A 19,740-nucleotide genomic window follows, 5' to 3' on the forward strand; every position below is an offset into this window, starting at 1 on the left:
CTTTTCTTCTATGTAAGTTGCATTTTAACTTCATTTTGCTGGTTTTGTCATGCAAACATTTTCAATTGTTAGGTTGACAAATCATTTCTTTTTCATTGCATTCAGACAATAAAGTTAAAAAGCCTATGCCTCCACCAAAGTTTAATAGGTTTTTCACCCAATTTTTCCTCTTGCATATCTATGGCTTCATTTCTTTATATCTAGACTAGAGGCCCAATGCACGAAATTTGTGCAAGGGGCTTGGCCCTCACAGCCCCAGCTTCATCCCAAAGGTAGTCCAGAAGGTCGTCCAGTCTAATTAGCATATTATGCTTTTATTATTATAGACTAGAGGCCCAATGCACAAAGATTTGTGCAAGAATGGGCCTTCCTTCCCCTGGCTGCCGGCACCGCCTTTGCTCCTGCTGGAGCCACCTTGCAGCCTTCCCATGCTGCCCAGAGGCCCAGAGCAGCTGGGGCAGTGTGGAACGCCTGCATCGTCGCCATGGCAACAATGCAAGTGTCTCGCCCCCCCCCCCGCCACTCGGCACCTGCATATGCAAATTAACCTGCCATCTTTGTTGGGTTAATTTGCATACTCACTTCTGATTGGCTGGTGGGCATTGCAAAGGTACGGTCAATTTGCATCTTTCTCTTTTATTAGTGTAGATTGCTAATTCAGTCAGAGTTTGTTTTGCGTGGTGTATGAGAAATTAACTTTTTTTTTAATCTTTTTCCAACTGGCTACTTAATTTTTCTTATTTTACCTTTTCCCTGCAGCATTTATTAACAAGTCACTCTCTATTCTAGTGACATGGGATTCCATATTTGTCATGTACTATGCTTTCATATGTATTTGGTCTAGGTATGAACTTTCTATACCATTCTTCAGATCTATCTGAGCTGTTATCTACTCATGGTTATGTTAATCAAACTTTAAAAATTTCATTTGAGTTTGCCCTCCCTTAGGCAACTCAGCTTTTCATTTCTGAGATGATTTTGTGTTTTTCATCTATTTATTTCTTCAGTTTTATTAACTATTTTTTGGGGGTTTTTTAATCTGTTTCTTTCTTGATTTTTATTAAGTTTTTTTTCAGTTTTACATTTTTTTTCAATTCATCTCTATTCTTCATTTTTTAATATTTAATTCCAGTTGGGTTTTATATTCTCAAAGTCTTGTTTGAGAATACTTAACTCTGTTTAGAGTGAAGGCTTACAGTTTTCTTTTGCTTCATGATAATTTTTCTGCTAGTGTCCACCCTCCTCAGTCTACCTGACAGGTTTTCTTGGTTGACTTTTGCTTTCCAGTTTTGGGGCCCAGGGACAACTCCCAAAGATATTTCACAACAGCATACTAATTATTTCAAACTAAAATGATTTGGGATGTGCAGGAGTGGGAGCAGTGCTCTGACTCTCCTCTGTCTCTCTAAATTCAGGAAATAAATCTCCCTGTGATAGGTGCTCTCCCTGCTCCTAAGGGCTGAGAGATGACCTTTTCTCAAGTTATAAAATCCAGAGTTAAAAAGCCTGTATAAATAAACCTTGTAACACCTTCACTAATTTGCTGCCTAACTTCTTTGTCCTGTCAATTTCTCACAAATGTATTGTTTCTTTGTCTAAAAAGTATAAAAAGGGTACCTAGTTTGACCATTTTTTTGAGCCTTGTTTTATGACCTGAGTATCATTTCACATTGTGATTCTTCTGTGCACACAGATTAAATTGACTTTTTCCCCTCCTGTGAATCTAGTCTTGTGTCAATTTTATTATTTAATTACCAGTCCAGCTGTAAGAACTAAGATGGGGGGGGGGTGGATTTTTCCCCTTCCTGATATCAGAATGGGATCAAAATCTGTATTACGGGGGCACTGATATTTGTTGATTTTTCTCTTTTTACTGAGAGCGGTTTTGCCAATTTAGCATCATCTGTCTTCAAGTAGTTTAAGAATTTGGTTTTGTATAGACATGTTATATATGTGTAATTATTTCAGATCGTTTGGGGAGGCTGTTTACCCCACTGCCCGTGTTATATACAGCTAACAGAAAATCTTTCATGTGTTTTTGGATTAATTAAAAACATGTTCATGGTCTTGGCTCATCAAAGATGTTTTTACTGCCCCAACAATACAACATGTGTTATCCATCTCTCAGCATAATTATTGTAACAACTGCTGACTTTTGTAAATGCATCCTATTCATTGGGAAGAGTCTCAGCCACTTGATAAGTATGTTTTGATTTTACTAAGTATTTTACTAAGCCACTTGATAAGTATGTTTTTATTTTATTTAAATGATAATCTTCATTTTAACAATAACTGAGGTGTATAGGGGACTACAAAAATTGCCCAAGTTCACATGGGGAAGCAATAGAGCTGGGATTTAAACTATGCCTTTCCTATTCCAGTGACCATATTATTCAAACCAATTTATCTAATTTTTAACAGTTAGTGGGTAGTGAAAGGGCGAGGACTACGCCCTCCATCTTGCCCCGGATCCTCCATTTTTGGGCAGCAGCCATTAGCCATGTGCTCAGCGAGGAGCTTCTTCCCGGAAGCCCAAGCCTCTGCTAGCCACACCTAGGATTTCTTTAAACTAACCAATGATAATCAAGGGAAGTGCGCGCCATAGACACAACTACATCCTGTGTAACAAGACCCTGACTCACGCCTGGCCAATCGGCAGGGCCCACAGTCCTCTCTCCTCCCCTTACTCCAACCCCCCCTATAAAACCCCGCTCCACACAAAGCTCTCTCTCTCTGCCTCCTGCCGCTGCATCGGCGAGTGTGGTAGATGGGGAGCTCGAGCTAGCTCGAATAAAGACTCTTTTGCTTTTTGCATCGGACTCGGCTGGCTCCCTGGTGGTCTTTTGGGGATCCTGAAATCTGGGCATAACAGGTAGAATTAGTCTGACAAAGCCCTGGGAAATCCTCATATGAAAGCTTCATGTCAGCTTTGGATGTCACCACTTCCCGCCAGTGCATTCTCTCCTTGAACATTCATTATCACATGTGGACCATGGAGAGGAAACTTAGTATACAATTGCTATAAACTTATGATCAGTAAAAATGCACACACAAAAATGACAACTTAGGTATTCTACTGGCCAGTTAAGTTTTATGAGTTTTAAAATTTTAATAGATAGGATTTTTCAAATGTTCTGAATTTTGGTTATAAATCAGCAAGATATTAACCTAAATTTCATAAAATTAGGTTACATATGTTAATAACAAAAGAGCCATGTGAGTTTAATGTCTGTTTATTAATTTCTCAGTGATTTATAATAGTTTAATACAATCTTCTTTAAAGGCTAAACATTATATATTGATGGATTAAAAATTAAGAATTATTAATTAAACAAAATAATCATAACATTAATTTGAATTTAAAATTAGGTATGCATGTATTAGCATAACCAATGGACACAGACACTGGGGCAGTGGGGGCTTGCCTGGGGTAGGAATGGCTTGGGGGGGGAGGGTCAATTGGGGTAAAAGAAGACATATGGAAAACTTTAGACAATAAAAAATAATAATAATAATAACTCCCACCAGAAACCGTAGGAGCCTCACAAAGCCTCCTTCTTTTATATACTAACTCTAAGAAAATAAAATAAAATAAAATTAGGTATGCCTGGACAAAATTCTAACAAATCAGCATAAATAAAAAACAACAGAATCAAGAAAACTATTCTGGTTATGATCGTGTTAAATTTTGAAATTTCTATTGCCCAAAAAATTAGAAACTTTTATTGTTGATTCATTATTTCCAGAAATTTTTTTTTAATATATTTTATTGATTTTTTACAGAGAGGAAGGGAGAGAGATAGAGAGTTAGAAACATCGATGAGAGAGAAACATCGATCAGCTGCCTCCTGCACATCTCCTACTGGGGATGTGCCTGCAACCCAGGTACATGCCCTCGACCGGAATCGAACCTGGGACCTTTCAGTCCGCAGGCCGACGCTCTATCCACTGAGCCAAACCGGTTCCGGCTCCAGAAATTTTTGATTAAAGATTTCAAGAACTTTTTCTGAAAGCTCTAGAACTAGTTTTCTTGCACCTTCTGTCTTCATTAAAATTTTCCATACAGTCAAAGAGGATGACCCTGGCAAAGATATAAAATTTTTACATGTAAGTTTAAGCCCAATTATTGAAATGTTTATTTTAAATAAAATTATATGTGTTTTACATACAAATATTATATGTTCATTACATGATAATTTTACACATGTTTTTAAAATTAACTGACCAGCTCTTCTTATAAAAATCAATAAGAAAAATTAAGCAACTCCATAGAAAACTGGATAAAGTGCATGAACACATTCAAAGACTATAAATTCATATAATAGTTAAGCAACTTTTTCTACATAATAAACTAACACAAATTATAGAAATTGTTATTTGGTAGTGGGTTGGAGAAAAAGAAGAACCTTAATTCATAGTTTTATGACAAAAATGTAAAGTCCTGAAAACTTTTTTGAGTACCAGTTGGCAATATATGGCCCATTGATTTTAATTCATTTCCTTTCTAAAAATGTATTGGTAAGATAATAAATTGTGCCCAAAAAGTATGTATAAAATGCCTTTGTTGTTATATTGCCAATAGCTTATAACATAAAATAATCTCTACAGGTATAATTTTTTAAATAAAACACTACATATCCTCTAAAGAAAATAGTTGGATTAACACCTTCTGATACAGGAAAAGCTCCAAGAAAAATTTTCAGTTGAAAAAGTATAGTGCAGAGCAGTGAGTGTGATTTCATTTGTACAAACTGCACAGGTTTTATTTATTCATTTATTTGCACTGTTTGATTTATTTAAAAAAATCCTAGAAATTTGCACCAAAAACTATTTTTTAAAATAGGTGAAAGACTAAGAGATGTGATTGAGGAGAGATGATGAAGATTTTTATTTTCATTTCATGTGCTTATACACTTAGACTTTTAAACATTGAATATACATATACTTAGATGTACTTTTAAAAATAAGTAAAAGGTATAGCAATTAAAATGTGTTTTAAGAAAGTAGTAAAATAGAGTTTTTAAAATGATGATTAAAACTAAAACATATTTCAGGTTAGATCTGTTAATGTACAAAAGGCAGCAGTTTGAAAGTATCTTCCTAGACTCTGGGGATGGGAGGGTAATGCTTAATGTCCATTTAATTTTCATAAACATCCTTTACTCTTCTCCATGTAGTTGTAGCATATTACTTGATTGGTGGGTGAGAGCATTTGGTTTCATGTTTCTCAGTTGGCTAATCTATTAATGTCCTAAGACCTGAGAAAGCACTTTTTCTCTTCTCTGTATCTAGACTAGTGAAGAAGTTAAGCTAGTTTGAAATTTTTAGATTTGGTAACACTGAGTTATCAAGTCTCGCCTTGATACATCCAACAAGAGCAAAGTGTTAATACCACATTCCAAACTATCCTGGAGCATGGATTTCTGTATGCAGGATGATTTGTTAAGGAGAAAAAGCACAGGCTTTAAAATAATACTGCCAGGATGCAAACTTACTGGGTCATTCACCATCTGGGGAATTACTTAAACTTATGAAGCCCCTGGTTTTTTTATCAGTGAAATATGGCACCATTACTGGAGCAAAAAACTCCAATTACGTAAAGCCCCTAAAATATTTGGGTGTATTTGTTACTCTAAGTAATGCAAATAAGATTTCAAATCATATATTTAACGTATTTGTGTTTTTATATCTTTCAGATTTTTTATTTTGTTTTGTTTGTTTTAAAAATATCAATTTTTTTAATTGTTTTAAGCTTGGTTCACTGCATAAGAGCATATCTGGAAATTTGGGATACTATGGTTATTCAAACAGACAATTATCAATTCACTCTACTCAGAAATCCTACAGTTGAGGAAATGGAGCAGAGTGCTTCATCCATGATTAGTAAGACTGGATGGTGGGAGCTTACATAAGTCCATTAATCATAGCAGGATTTATTTTGATGTCCTTTATTTCATTCTAAATTGAAGAGCCATGTATAAGGAAAGAAAGACAGAATATGGGTTATAGATTTAAAAACATGGGCTTGAGATAGTCTGGTGGCTTCATGGTCAATAAGGACAGATCATGAGTGGAAAGATCAAAATGTGTAACATGAAGCCCTTGTTGGTTTGGCTCAGTAGATAGAGCTTCAGCCTGTGGACTGAAGGGTCCTGAGTTCGATTCCAGTCAAGGGCATATGCCCAGGTTTCAGGCTCAATCCCTAGTGAGAGGTGTGTAGGAGGCAACCGATCGATGATTCTGTCTCATCATTCATGTTTCTATCTCTCTCTCCCTCTCCCTTCCTCTCTGAAATCAATAAAAATATATATATTTTTAAAATGTGTAACATGGATACCCATAGGAAAGCATGATTTTCTTTGAAAGTATCTATATGTATAAAAGCCTAATATGCAAATTGTCTCCTCAAGAGTTCAACAGGGAGACAGGGAGCTCAATCACTCACTATGACATGTGCTGACCACCAGGGGGCGGCGCAGAGTGAAGGAAAGCCCCGGCCAGCAGCCAGAAGGCCCTGATTAGCCCTGATTGCTGGCCAGGTCTAGGGACCCTACCTGTGCACTAATTTCATGCACCGGGCCTTTATTTTTATTAATTTTTTAAAATATATTTTATTGATTTTTTACAGAGAGGAAGGGAGAGAGATAGAGAGTTGGAAACATTGATGAGAGAGAAACATCGATCAGCTGCCTCCTGCACACCTCTTACTGGGGATGTGCCCGCAACCAAGGTACATGCCCTTGACCGGAATCGAACCTGAGACCTTTCAGTCTGCAGGTCGATGCTCTATCCACTGAGCCAAACCAGTTAGGGCTATTTTTATTGATTTCAGAGAGGAAAGGAGAGGGAGAGCGAGATAGAAACATCAATAATGAGAGAGAATCATTGATCAACTGCCTCCTGCACGCCCCCTACCGGGAATCAAGGCCGCAACCTGGGCATATGCCCTTGACCGAAATTGAACCCAGGACCCTTCAGTCCACAGGCCTACACTCTATCCACTGAGCCAAACCAGCAAGGGCTTGTTTAAGGTATTTTTAATGAGGCCCTTACCTGTAGCGTTATCCACTTCATGAAGAATATTTAAACCAAGCAGGACTATGTTCTGAAGTTTAGTAAAGTCACTGATGTAGGGGGCTCTGTCCCCACTGACAAGCATTCGTGGTGGCAGACACTTCTGGAATTCATGTGTTCTAATCAAGGTTGTAGGAAACTTGGCTGTAGCTATATATCCCACATCCACATACCAACTTTTTCCAAAATCTGCTTCTGGTTTAGAATAGTCTTGCAACCTAAAAGACAAGTGGGCACATGTATAATTATAATTAGTCCACTAAGAATTTCAGACTCAGTGTTTTCTAGAAAAAATTCAACTTCTGTCAACAAACGAAGAATGTAGATCTTAATTTTAGAATGTGATGGCCTGAGTTCCTACCTTTGTGGGTGTTTTTTGTTGTTGTTTTTTATTGTATGGTGTGTTTTTTTAACCCTCACTGAAGGATATTTTTTCCATTGCTTTTTAGAGAGTGGAAGGGACGGGGAGAAACAGAGAGAAACATCGATATGAGAGAGACACATTGATTGATTGCCTCCCACATACGGGATTGAGCTTACAACCGAGTTACATGCCTTTGACTGGAATCAAATCCAGGACCCTTCAGTCCATGAGACTACCCTCTATCTGCTGAGCCAAACCAGCTAGGGCCTGAGTACTTACCTTTGAAAATACAAATATAGGTAGTTAAAATTTTAAATTTGTAAAGGGGCATCCAATTAGGTTTTTATATTTTATTTTGAGTTTTATCACTTTTAAAAAGATACCTTATCTTTGCATATTATATGATAACTAAATATTAGACAATTACTAAGTAATACTCTTTAGAAATGGGCAGATAAAAATCAAAGATTCGAAGGCAGTGTTTTTGCTAGATTCATCCATCCTTTGTCACTATTGATTTCCAGAAGTTAGGAGACCCCCGAAATACTGAGCATCCCAGGGAAATACATGTGTGCTTTTCTTGTCCAATTTTCTAAATACATGGGCTTTTCCTACAGGATACAGTCTTCTGGGAAACCAAACTCTCATATATTTGGGGGACAATTATCACAGTGGTGAGGTTAAGGGTGTAGAAATTATTTTATAACTCTATAATTCGTGGTTCCTATTCTCAACAGCCATCTAAGCATGCTGAACAACTTGCAATTTTTTAACAGACTCATTCTTCTTGAAATGCTGTCTGCTCCCTGCTGTGCTACATTTTCTTTCAAGTGTGCTAACCCTGATACTGGTTTTTCACCCAAGTATGCCCCTATCTATATATATAAAAGCCTAATATGCAAATTGTCCCCTCAGGAGTTCAACGGGGAGACTGGGAGTTCGATCGCTTGCTATGATATGCGCTGACCACCAGGGGGCAGCGTGGAATGAAGGAAGGCCCCTGCCAGCAGCCTGAAGGCCCTGATCAGCCCTGATCGCTGGCCAGGCTTAGGGACCCTACCCGTATACAAATTTTATGCACTGGGCCTCTAGTCATATTATATGTCTGCAATCAAAATAACGAATAAAATGTCTTTTTCTTAAATAGAGAGAAATTGGTTGTAAGTTCTATGTGTTGGTTTTTTGGTATGAGATATTTCTTCTCAAATTTGTGTCCTTTCTTCACTTTTTGAGCCTGACCATACTAAAATATAAACACCTCATCATTCAATACCCCGATTATTAGATATGTTATTTAATAGGAAGATTGACAGTTATGTTAGAAGAAGAATATAAAAACATAAATAAACCCCCAAATTATTTGCCATATTAAATAAAAATTATTTGGGATCCAATCTTACCTATCTTCAAATATTTTGTAAGCATCTTCCAAAGCTGATACATGTGCAGCCCATAAGTACTTCAATAAGTCCTCAAAGCTACTAGAAGGTAACTGCAAATGCTATAGTAAAGAGGAGAAATTAATTCATATTTGAGAAAAATATAACAATTTATTTCCCTACAATTTCATCTTGTTTAAATTTACAATTTAACAATAGTCTACATCCAAGGAGAATTTTGTTTCTAAGAACTAGTTTGTGTAAGCCATCAGTGACTAACACTCTGGAAAGACTATAGTAATTACCTATTATTTGTAGTAATATTGAATGCATTTATAAGAAATGAAGTACAAATATTTTCCCAGCAATCAATACTTTATTTTTATCATTTTTTCTCTGCTACCATACTTGAAATTATAACAAAAGTTTAAGATTAAGAAAAGGAAAATATTATTATAATATTTAATTTAAACTGATCTAAAATAACAAACTAAAACTGTATCGCTAAGAAATCTCTGTTTTCAGCACTGATCTTGGTCCATGTCTATGCTTCACCAATGTATTTTATATTGCTCATTGAATATTTTCTTTTAATTGCCCCATAACTGTTAGTTCTACCTACATGTGGTCATTTATTAATGCAGTTTAAATAAGTTGACTGCTGCCGAAACTGGTTTGGCTCGGTGGATAGAGCGTCGGGCTGCGGACTGAAGGGTCCCAGGTTCGGTTCCGGTCAAGGGCATGTACCTGGGTTGCGGGCACATCCCCAGTGGGAGATGTGCAGGAGGCAGCTGATTGATGTTTCTCTCTCATCGATGTTTCTAACTCTCTATCTCTCTCCCTTCCTCTCTGTAAAAAATCAATAAAATATATTTTTAAAAAATAATAAAATAAATAAATAAGTTGCCTGCTCTAAAAACAACTCTATAATCATATTTCTCTCAAGAGTTATCCCATGTGTGATTTAAAGGTTCAATTAACCAGAATAATTTCATTCAGTGTTATATCCTGGGTGCTCTCACATTTACATATAATTTTTTTAGGGTGAGATGAGTGGATAAATTTCATGTTAATGCTTTATTGAGTCAGAGGATGTTAATGGCATGTAATGTCCTGCTGCAGTGTAATAATATTAATATAACTTGCATAAAAATTTACATTGTAATACTGAGGAAAATATTGTATAATGCACACAAAAACCTAATTCAAAGCATTTTACCAAAAAAAAAAAGACCTTATTTTACCACCTCTTAGGAGAATAAATTACAAATATAAAATGGAACCTGGTAGAAGACATTCCACTTTCTCATTGTCTTAGGGAAGGATGACTGACAAGTAGAAACATTAAGACAAAACTTTGTTTGATCCTTGGGTGGTGGCAAAAGTATGACTTGGTCTGATGATATCCCCATTATGTCAGAGCCAACCGCAGCAAGGAAGGGCAATGCGGAGAGAAAGTAATTCATGTCTGTAAGAGCAAAATACCTATTATCACCACAAGCACTAACAAATGTGATCAAGGATATTTTTAAGTAAATCTGTAAACCATTAAGCAAAAACTCACAGATCCAGCAATATATTAAAACAGTCATTGAAAAAAAATTGAAATTCTCAGTAGGAATTATATATCTAACTTTAATATGCTTCTGTTAATATCTCTACAATCATAAATATAAGTTAAAGTAGTTGACTATAATGTTTTAAAACAAAACATCATTTTAATGGATTCGGTAATATTTTCTTTTCAAAGCAGTAAGTATATAAGGAAGATAGGTATCTACTTGTGCACAGAATAATACAATACTTTTAACTGAGGTTTTGCCACGAAATGTGACTTTTTTCTAAAATATTTTAATGTGGTTATAGTATTGATATTTTGTTTAAGCAAGTTCAATGAGCAATCATGACATTACAAAGTCCTTACATTACATTAGGTCTTTAAAGTAAAAATGTTGGACCTAACCGGTTTGGCTCAGTAAATAGAGCACAGGCCTGCGGACTGAAGGGTCCCAGGTTTGATTCCGGTCAAGGGCATGTACCTTGGTTGCGGGCACATACCCAGTAGGGAGTGTGCAGGAGGCAGCTGATCGATGTTTCTAACTCTCTATCCCTCTCCCTTTCTCTCTGTACAAAATCAATAAAATATATATATTTTTTAAATGTTGGATTAAGTGTTGACAATAGATCTTTGGATAACTAAATTAACAATGAATTAAGTTGTTTTTCTCTCTGCATATAACCTACTTCAGCAGATTTAGATATTATAATATAGTTGGCTGTAAAGCCTATACTGATTCCCACTGGTGATGCAGAAAATTTTTCATCATACATATCCATTTGTGAATGCAGTCCCACACCCACTATAGCAGGCTGATACTTCAAACTACAGTGGGGCCTTGACTTACGAGTTTAATTCATTCTGAGACCGAGCTCGTTAAGGAGCTCCTTAACTCAAATTACTCTATCAACTCAATGCAAAAAAATCAGCCGAGAGACCAAAACTCGTTAGTGGGGACACTCGTAAGTCAAGGCCCCACTGTACTAAGTAAATCTGAAAAAAAAAAAAAAAAAAAAACTTGATCTAGCTCTTTTGCCACATCTACTGAGAGGATGAAGACCATTGTCAGTAATCAGACTGTCAGCATTCCGAAAACTGTCGACATCACCCTGAAAGAAAGCACAGTTATTTTTATAAAGGCCCCAGAGGCACTTCAAACACATCACTGTAGATAGAACTCAGTCTCCTTGGAAAGAAAAAGAAGCGGCTCCGGGTTGACAAGCGGTGTGGAAATAGAAAGCAACAGGCTGCGGCCATGTACAGAACATGATCAAGGGTGTGTCGCTGGGCTTCCGTTACAAGGCGAGGTCTGTGTATGCTCACTTCCCCCATGAACACCATTAATTCATACTAGTTCCCTTGTTGAAATCAGAAACTTCTTGGGTGAAAAGGACATTTGCAGGGTTCAGATGAGGCCAGGAGTGTCTTTTTCAGTATCTCAAGCCCAGAAAGATGAGTTAATTCTTCAAGGAAACAACATTGAACTTTAATCAAATTCAGCTGCTTTGATTCAGCAAGCCACAACAGTTAAAAACAAGGATATCAGAAATATGTTGGATAGTGTCTATGTTTCTGAAAAAGGACCAGTTCAGCAGGCTGATGAACAAGATCTTAGTATTCCAGCTACAGCAATAGCAAGATTCGGATGATTCCTCAGACTTAATGTGATATTTTAAAGATGCAATAAAAGCCATGTATTGGTTGGCGCGGATGAGGGGGTAGGAAGGTGAGAGGACAGGAAGGCAGGCTGGGGCAGGGACTTGATTCTAGACCTGTGGCCTTGATTCTATGTGGGTCTTTGAGAAGAACCAATCCATGTCATTTTTGAAAAAATATGTAAAGGTTGATATGATGTGTGTCACTCCAGAAAAGTGAACTTTAGTGAGATCTTGTTTCTAATTATTGAGAAATATCTTTAAGAAATTGTGTGCAAACTAATTGTGTATAAACTAATTGCAAAACACAGAATAACACTGAAGAATTAGAAAATGCCTTCTGATTATTTTTGTATTCAGTATCTGACTAAAGCCTTAGATTCCTGCTTGATAAAATGATTTGTGGTAGGTGAATCTCTATTTACGGATTTAAAAGCTACACACTTGCTCTGAGCAAAATAAGAAAAGGGATCATTTTCTTGTCCTCCCATTTCCCTGTCACTAGCAGGACCTCCCACCTAACTGCCAGTGCTGGTCTGTCAGGCCATCGTCCCTTGAAGTTCCTTGTTCCAGTCCTTCTGTGAAAAGCAGAATATGTCCTAAGGAATCATAACTTGTGGCTGTTACATCCTAGAATGTGGCATACAGGCCACAGGATACATGATGAAGATTTATTTTAACAAAGAAATAGTAATATTTTTGTTGTGTCTCTGTCCCTAGAATGTTATGTTGAATACGGGGTTGTTGTTTTTGTGGGTTTTTTTTTCGGGGGGGGGGGGAGGAGGGGGGGGGACTATTACCTATTTTGCTATTTAAATGAACTTACCAGCCCACCAACTGTCCTCAGAGATGCACAAACGATCTCCAGAATCATAGCCACAGTCTGTCCTCTGGCTGGGATCCGCTAATCTGCCTAGCAGAGAGGAGATACACAAATTATTTATTAGGCACATTTTGAAACTGTTTATAATTGTCACTGAATTAGGTGAGCTTTTTTTTTTTGGTAAAGATACACATTTATCTTTTTAATTAATTATTTTTGTTTTTCAATTACAGTTGCTAGTAGTATATTAGCTTCCGGTGTATAATATAGTGGTTATACATTTATATAACTTAAGAAGTGATCCCCCCTATAAGTCTAGTATCCAGCTGACACTGTATATAGTTATTACAACATTACTGACTACATATTCCCTATGCTGTACTTCACTTCCCAGTGACTATTTTATAACTGCCCATTTGTACTTCTTTTTTTGTTGTTAATCCTCACCCAAGGATATTTTTCCATCAATATTTTTTTAGAGTAAAAGGAAGGTGGGGAGAGAGAGAGAGACACATTGATAGGTTGCCTCCTGCACGTGCCCCAACCTAGGCCAGAGATTGAACCTGCAACCCAGGTACATGCCCCTGACCATCAACCTAACCTGAGACCCTTTGATGTTTGGGCTAATATTCTAACCACTGAGCACCACCGGCCAGGGCCAATTTGTATTTCTTAATCCCTTCACTCCCTATACCGACCCCCCAAACACCCTCCCAACTGGCAGCCATCTGACTGTTTAAACATGTATCTTCTGATGACTAGTATTCTTCTTCCTATCACTCTTTATCCTTCATTTCTCTTCTCTGAACCGATTTTTTTTTATTACTACAATTTTGTACTCTTGAATTACCTGTCTTGAATATTATTTACTTTTGTAATTATTCTCTCTTCTAGTTCCTTCTCTTCTTCCCTTCAAAATGAGGGTGGTAATAGGCACACAGATTAAAAGAGACCTACAGGCAAACCAAATCCCTGCTGTCATTTATTCAGTTCATCTTTGCTAAATAACTTCCCACTTATGCCTTAGTTATAAAATGGGAATAATAACATTACTAATTATTACTACTGACTCCACTCTCTTTCCAGGTTTGCACTTTTAGCTTTTATACAGAAGTTATTATGTATTTGTTCTCTGTTTAATTTTTGCTATATTTCCTGTTCCAATGGTGTTGTAATGTCTTTGATGGCATGGAAGGTGTCTCAAATATTATTTCCACACGCACATTCCACTTCGCTCTTAGAAAATGCTGGGCACATATAAGCTTGTCACTAGGTGAGTTTAGTCAGGCTTGGTCCTAATGTGTGAATGTGATGCAAGAGCAAGAAAGGCATTCATCTACCAGCCCATGCAGCCTCCTGCTACTACGGGCTTGCAGTCCCCTGAGACTGGCACGCCTCCCATAGTGAACTCTATGTTCACGATTTCTCCTGGACCATGGTCTTTTTGATGCTAAGGGAAAGCCAGATAAATAGAAGTAGATTTGAGTCTCAAGATATACCTTGACTAAGATGGGTGGCTTGCCAACCTCAGTAGCTCCTGCATGTGACTCGCATGCCACAGATAAACTATTATCTCCCTATATTTTTTCCCCATAAGAACTGAACTAATTTCCTTACTGGTAGTGTTATCAGTATGGAGTGGGCAAGAAGCACCACTGTTTCTCATGAGCTCTTCTGTCAGCCAAAACAAAAATATTCTTTAATTTATGAATCTTTCACACAAACATATCTTCTAACTGAACACTGAATGTACTTTATTTTCAAATGGAATAATTTGCAGAAAAACATCTCTTATGCACAAGGTGCCACTATTTGCCATCATCCCCAAAGTAACATAATTAGAACTCTAAGGAATTCAAATTAATTTGATACAACCTTTGTTTTTAAAGCTCATCTCACTGTTTAGAATGGAGTCTGGCACCTAGTAGAAGTTCAGTAAATACTTTCAGAATGCTCAATAGATTAGAAATGAAGTCTTTTTGTGTTTGGCAACTACACTGTATGCCTATTGCAGTTTCTACTAAAAATGGGCAACACATGAAAGAAGGACTTATGGAGGAGGAGGAGGAGGAGGAGGAGGGGAAAAAATAGTGGTTATGTGGGGAAAGGAGGGAAAATAAAATAATCCATTCGAAAAACACCATATGACATATAGAGAGTCCCATTTCCCAATTACTATGTGGTTATATTGGTAGATCATTAGACTGAAAACAAGAGTCATTCTTACCTGTAGTATATTGCCAGCCATGCTGTAGAGGCAGTCCCCATAATATATTTTGTTCATTTTCTGGTGCAAATTTTTCAAAATAACTGGCTGTCTGGCTCAGTAGAATTTTATACATCCCCAATCTCTCAGGATATGCCCAGGGATTAATAATGTACTTTCCATTTTTCACCCTGTAGTCACTGAACTGACCAGGACTCTCCTTCCATAGGGGAGGATACAGATCTGAGAGATTGTATGCTTCTGCTAATGAAACAGAAAAGCAGCCAATTAGTAAGCAGGCCCAAAGAGAAGGGAAAGCCATTATGCCAAAGCTGGGGGTTGAGATTGTGGCAGGCCTTTTATTGGCAAATGGAGGAAGAAGTCATGGTATTCATTGGCTTACATGCCAATATAGACACACTGTTCTTTTCACTCTGGACAATATAGTGTAAATAAGAGTGCTTTTCCAATGAAAATAGGATACCTCACTTGTTAAATAATGCTAATAAGGTAGTTTGTGGTTTACATAACATTGTTTTAAAGCTATTGAAAATTTTAATCTTGATTGAGTAAATATTTTAAACACTTTTAGAAAACGGCTATCATATTTTTATTTTTATTTTCAGTACACCCAGTCACATATATATCTACCTTATTTATTTAGATTTAAAGATATGGTCATTTACTTTGCAGAAAAGAATTTACATAGCAGGCCTGCAGCTGCTATCATTTAAAAAAACCCAACTGCTTGGTCCTTGGCTAGCATTTGTGTCCTTGGCTCTCAAAGTTCCTAATCAACTGTTAAGTGACAAAGGTGACTGTGAAGCTGCATCCATTTGCAGCTAAAGTTCAGGATCTGAAAAAGGGGCTGATGCACAAACGAATGCACTAGACAAGAAATATGAATTTAAAAGGCGTGGGGGCCAGGCGAAAACCTTTCTCTAGTGGAGAGGCTCCCCAAAGCCCTGGCCCTGTTAGCTTTTATTCGATTTTAAAATACACATCTTGCCCTCAGTTAGGCAGGCAACCCAGTAGCAGACAGACTATCTTAAAGGTCAGTAAATATTAGTAGAAATTTACTTTGAGACTATTAGGTCAGGAAATTGCTTGAGCCACCATTATCTTGACAGAACAATTGATGCATAGCTTTAGCCTTGCTAAAGTTCAAGGTCCATCAGCCTTCCAAGTTCCTTGTTGCACTTTCATGATAGTGTTAATGGATAGCTTCCACATCTCCCCCTTTTTGTTTTCTTCATAATTCTTGAAAAGCATATGCCGCCTGAAGGGGCTTGAGTCCTTTTAAGACTCTTCATTCCACATCTGCAGACTAGAAATAACATATAAGACAAGAATGAGATAGGCAATAGTGGTTATGCTAAGAGGCAAATGTAAGGAGATCCAGTGAAAGGGATTAAATTCTTTCATGTCCTTTTTAAATTGCTGCCAGGCACCTAAGGAATTAGTTTGTAAGTTTGCCTGTGCTAATTGTACAATATGCTGTTGTAATTCTAAAATATCAAGGGTTGTGTTACCTTTACCCCAAGCACCAAGAAGGTGATTTTTTATTGATTCGCAAGGGTGTAAGGTACTATTATAGGGAACAGGGGTAACACAAATCTGGGAAAAGTTATAATGACACTGCAAGGATATTCTTTGCGCTAAGCTGTGGATTTTATGACCCATCCACAGGACTGTAGACTTTGGTGCCAATAATTCTATCTCAAACTGGCTGTCAATTCTTTTTTGTATAGATAAGATCTTAGTTACATTTTCCTTAACTTGTTGTACAAACTGAGAAGTTTGAACAGTTTGTACCATGCATGAAGCAGCAATTCCCACAGAAGTAAGTAACATTGTGAGGGCAAAGAGTCCTGCTATTAACATTCCAAGAAATCTTTTTTGTCGTTTTAAGATTTTTACCAGGTCATGTAACAGTTGGTAGGTTTGATGAGATTCCCAAGGCTCGGTTAGGTTAGTAGGAACCCAAGCGAAAGCAGGTTGTTTTAAAATCATGAGGGAATCTTTTTGGTATGTAGAATTAGTACAATGGGATAGTGTGCAACCTGTGCATGACACCTCATACATATAGCTTGTTGCAATAAGGCACATCTGGATGGGGCCTGAGAGGAATACAAAAGGACCAAATACATCGGTGGTGGCAAATACTGTCTTATTGGGAGTTCCTCAAAAGGTACAAATGGAATTATCTAAGCTATAGTTAAAACTATACTATTTTATAGGTGCAAGTGCAGCAGCTAATTTGCGTATTTTGTAGGGGCCAATTATCATGTTGTAATTGAGATCCAACAAATCATCCTCCATGCCATGAGATGGAGTGATTAGCTTCAACATATAGATGGGATGTGGTCCCCTTCCATTTTAGGGTGCAACTGTTACTATACACAGACCCGTAGGGGTTCCAATCCACAAAAGAAAAACTGTTATTAAGTTTGCTGCTGGTGGGGTAGTCACTATACCAGTCTTGCCAATTTATTTCTTCCTCGGTGGGGTGCCATTCATAAGACTTTTTACATAATGGCTTAGTTGGGGGCTGTCTTAGTAATGTTACATTTTCTGTACCTCTCCCAGGAGCAAGTAGTGATAGTAGATTATTTGGGCTTTTGCTTCCCCCTCCTTTGGTGTCCATGCTAGCCAGAAACCTCTCTTTCATTCTATACACAAAGGAGCAGTAGTTGGATTCTGTGTCATACAAAAGGCAAGCTGGGTGGCGACACCCGTGTAATTATACTTTGCCCATATGCTTCCTTATTCCACCCATGGTCCTCCTGGATGACCAAGGTGCTTGGTATTATTGGTGACTACACTAGGCAGGGGATCAGCCCAAGTAAGGGGTCTTCCCCATGGAGGGTCAGGAACATAAGTCCAATATACTTCCCCATTTGCCCCTGGTAGTATTGCTGCACAACTGGTGGCTGCTGGCATGGCAAGAAAGATTTTTCTCAGGCGTTCTTGGGGTTTTGGTCTCTTCACAAATTCACTCAGCTTTCTGGACCGTCTTCTTCACCATCCCCCAGGTTCTCCTCCCATTCCTTATCTTCAGTGTGTTGCTTAGGGCTACTGCTATCTGTGGCTGGAGTAGTTGATTGTCTGCAGCTGCAGGTACAGGGTGCGGTTCCAGGTGCAAGGTCTTCATTAATCTGGTCAGTTCCTCCCTTGGATCCATGTTGAAGTTAATATTTCTTGCAGGAATCCACATGGGCTTGGAGAAGTTTTCTGGAAATACACAAGCATATCCTTGACCAAATGTTAACAAGGAGTCAAGGCCCTTCCATAAACCAGACTTCGGATCTTTCTATTTAACCAGACCATTTTCCTTTGGCTTATTCTGACACCGGTGTAATTCCATGGGTGCCTTGCCATCAGCATTACAAGTGAAAAAATTTAAAGTAATTAAGGTTTGATGTAGTTTATTTACAGGAAATTTCTCCACTATTCCCCCTTTTGTTTTTCAAGTTGGGATTTTAGCCGCTGATGTTGGTGTTTTATGATTGCGTTTCCCTCTGTATTTCCTTCCATAGTAATTTCTAAGCCACATTTAGGGAGTTTCTTTTTAAAACTTTCACTTTCTTTTAAACAGAGCAACAAACTTGGTTGCTTTTCAGATGCTGGCCAATACTGCAATGCATACATTTCAAGTAAAAGTAACTCACTTTTTACTTATGGTGTCTCATTAATGGTGAGATTTAATGCTTGAATAATAACTTTCAGTTTACTTTATAAATAGTAGCGAAAGAGATTTTAAAATTTCTCCTTTGTATTAAGCTTAAAATTTACTTTTAAACAGCATTCTTTTTGGCTAGTGCTCATTTGCATATGTGTGCAAATTTTACTTTGGACTTTACTGGAATCAATTGGTCATAAAATATTGGCTTCTCATATAAATGAGTTTATATGAGACCTTGATTACATTATGAAAAGCTAACGAAGTATTCAGCAACCTTGTCCTGCCAAGCTTAGAGGTTGAAACTATAACATTTAAAATATATGAATATAAATAGAACACAGTTATTTTTATTTGATAAAGCTTCCCACGTGATGGCATGGGAAAATGCTTCACAAACATTTGGTTAAACTGTAAAATGTTTGCACCTGGCTATAAAGCAAGTTGGGTTCCTGGGCTGAAGAAACTCTAAGGAGGCTAGTCACTAGGGAGAGGAAGCTGGGCGTTGCTATGTGATGTCATTACGGGCATCCACAGCGACCTTTTCAGGGCTGGGCTGAGCTGTGGGCTGCATTTTGCGCCATGGGGTCTTGGCAGCGTTGGTTGCGATTTGGTGGGTGTTGCTCTGGGGTGGTGGCAGGGCCTGTGTCCCACTTGGGGGAAGCCAAGTGTTGGTTTGTTGGCACCAGGTCTGTCATGCTGTTTATTTTTAAATGGCCAGTGTGCATCATGGCAGCTCCTGCATTGAGCGTCTGCCACCCCCCCCCCCCCCCCCCCAGTGGTCAGTGCTTTGCCGCAAGCCGGTCCATCCTTACTGCTTGACACATACGCTGCAGGGAAGAAACATCTGCACCGCAAATGTTTCCAGGGGAACTGGGGTACTAGGAAAACCGTTCTCAAGATGTTTGCTCCCCCTTTACGCTATGTGGTTTAAACCCAGGTCACCCTCTTCCGAGAAAGGGTGTTTCCCCAGGTGGGGATTTTTCCCCTGAAGGTAGG

General features: G+C 37.9%; 1 protein-coding gene across 1 annotated transcript; it reads right to left on the minus strand.

The window, feature by feature from the left end:
- Window positions 1-3,903: 3,903 nt before the first annotated feature.
- On the minus strand, window positions 3,904-15,381 carry LOC102428500 (protein LEG1 homolog). The gene is made up of 6 exons (XM_014461094.2): window positions 15,081-15,381; window positions 12,857-12,943; window positions 10,101-10,285; window positions 8,839-8,939; window positions 7,054-7,292; window positions 3,904-4,081 (listed from the first exon to the last, which is right to left on the minus strand). The coding sequence occupies exons 1-6, from the start codon at window positions 15,379-15,381 to the stop codon at window positions 3,942-3,944; spliced, it is 1,053 nt and encodes a 350-aa protein (XP_014316580.1). The 3' UTR covers window positions 3,904-3,941.
- Between the last annotated feature and the right edge of the window lie 4,359 nt (window positions 15,382-19,740).

Source organism: Myotis lucifugus, unplaced genomic scaffold, assembly GCF_000147115.1.
Source record: "Myotis lucifugus unplaced genomic scaffold, Myoluc2.0 scaffold_150, whole genome shotgun sequence".
In the NCBI taxonomy this organism is placed as follows: Eukaryota; Metazoa; Chordata; class Mammalia; order Chiroptera; family Vespertilionidae; genus Myotis; species Myotis lucifugus.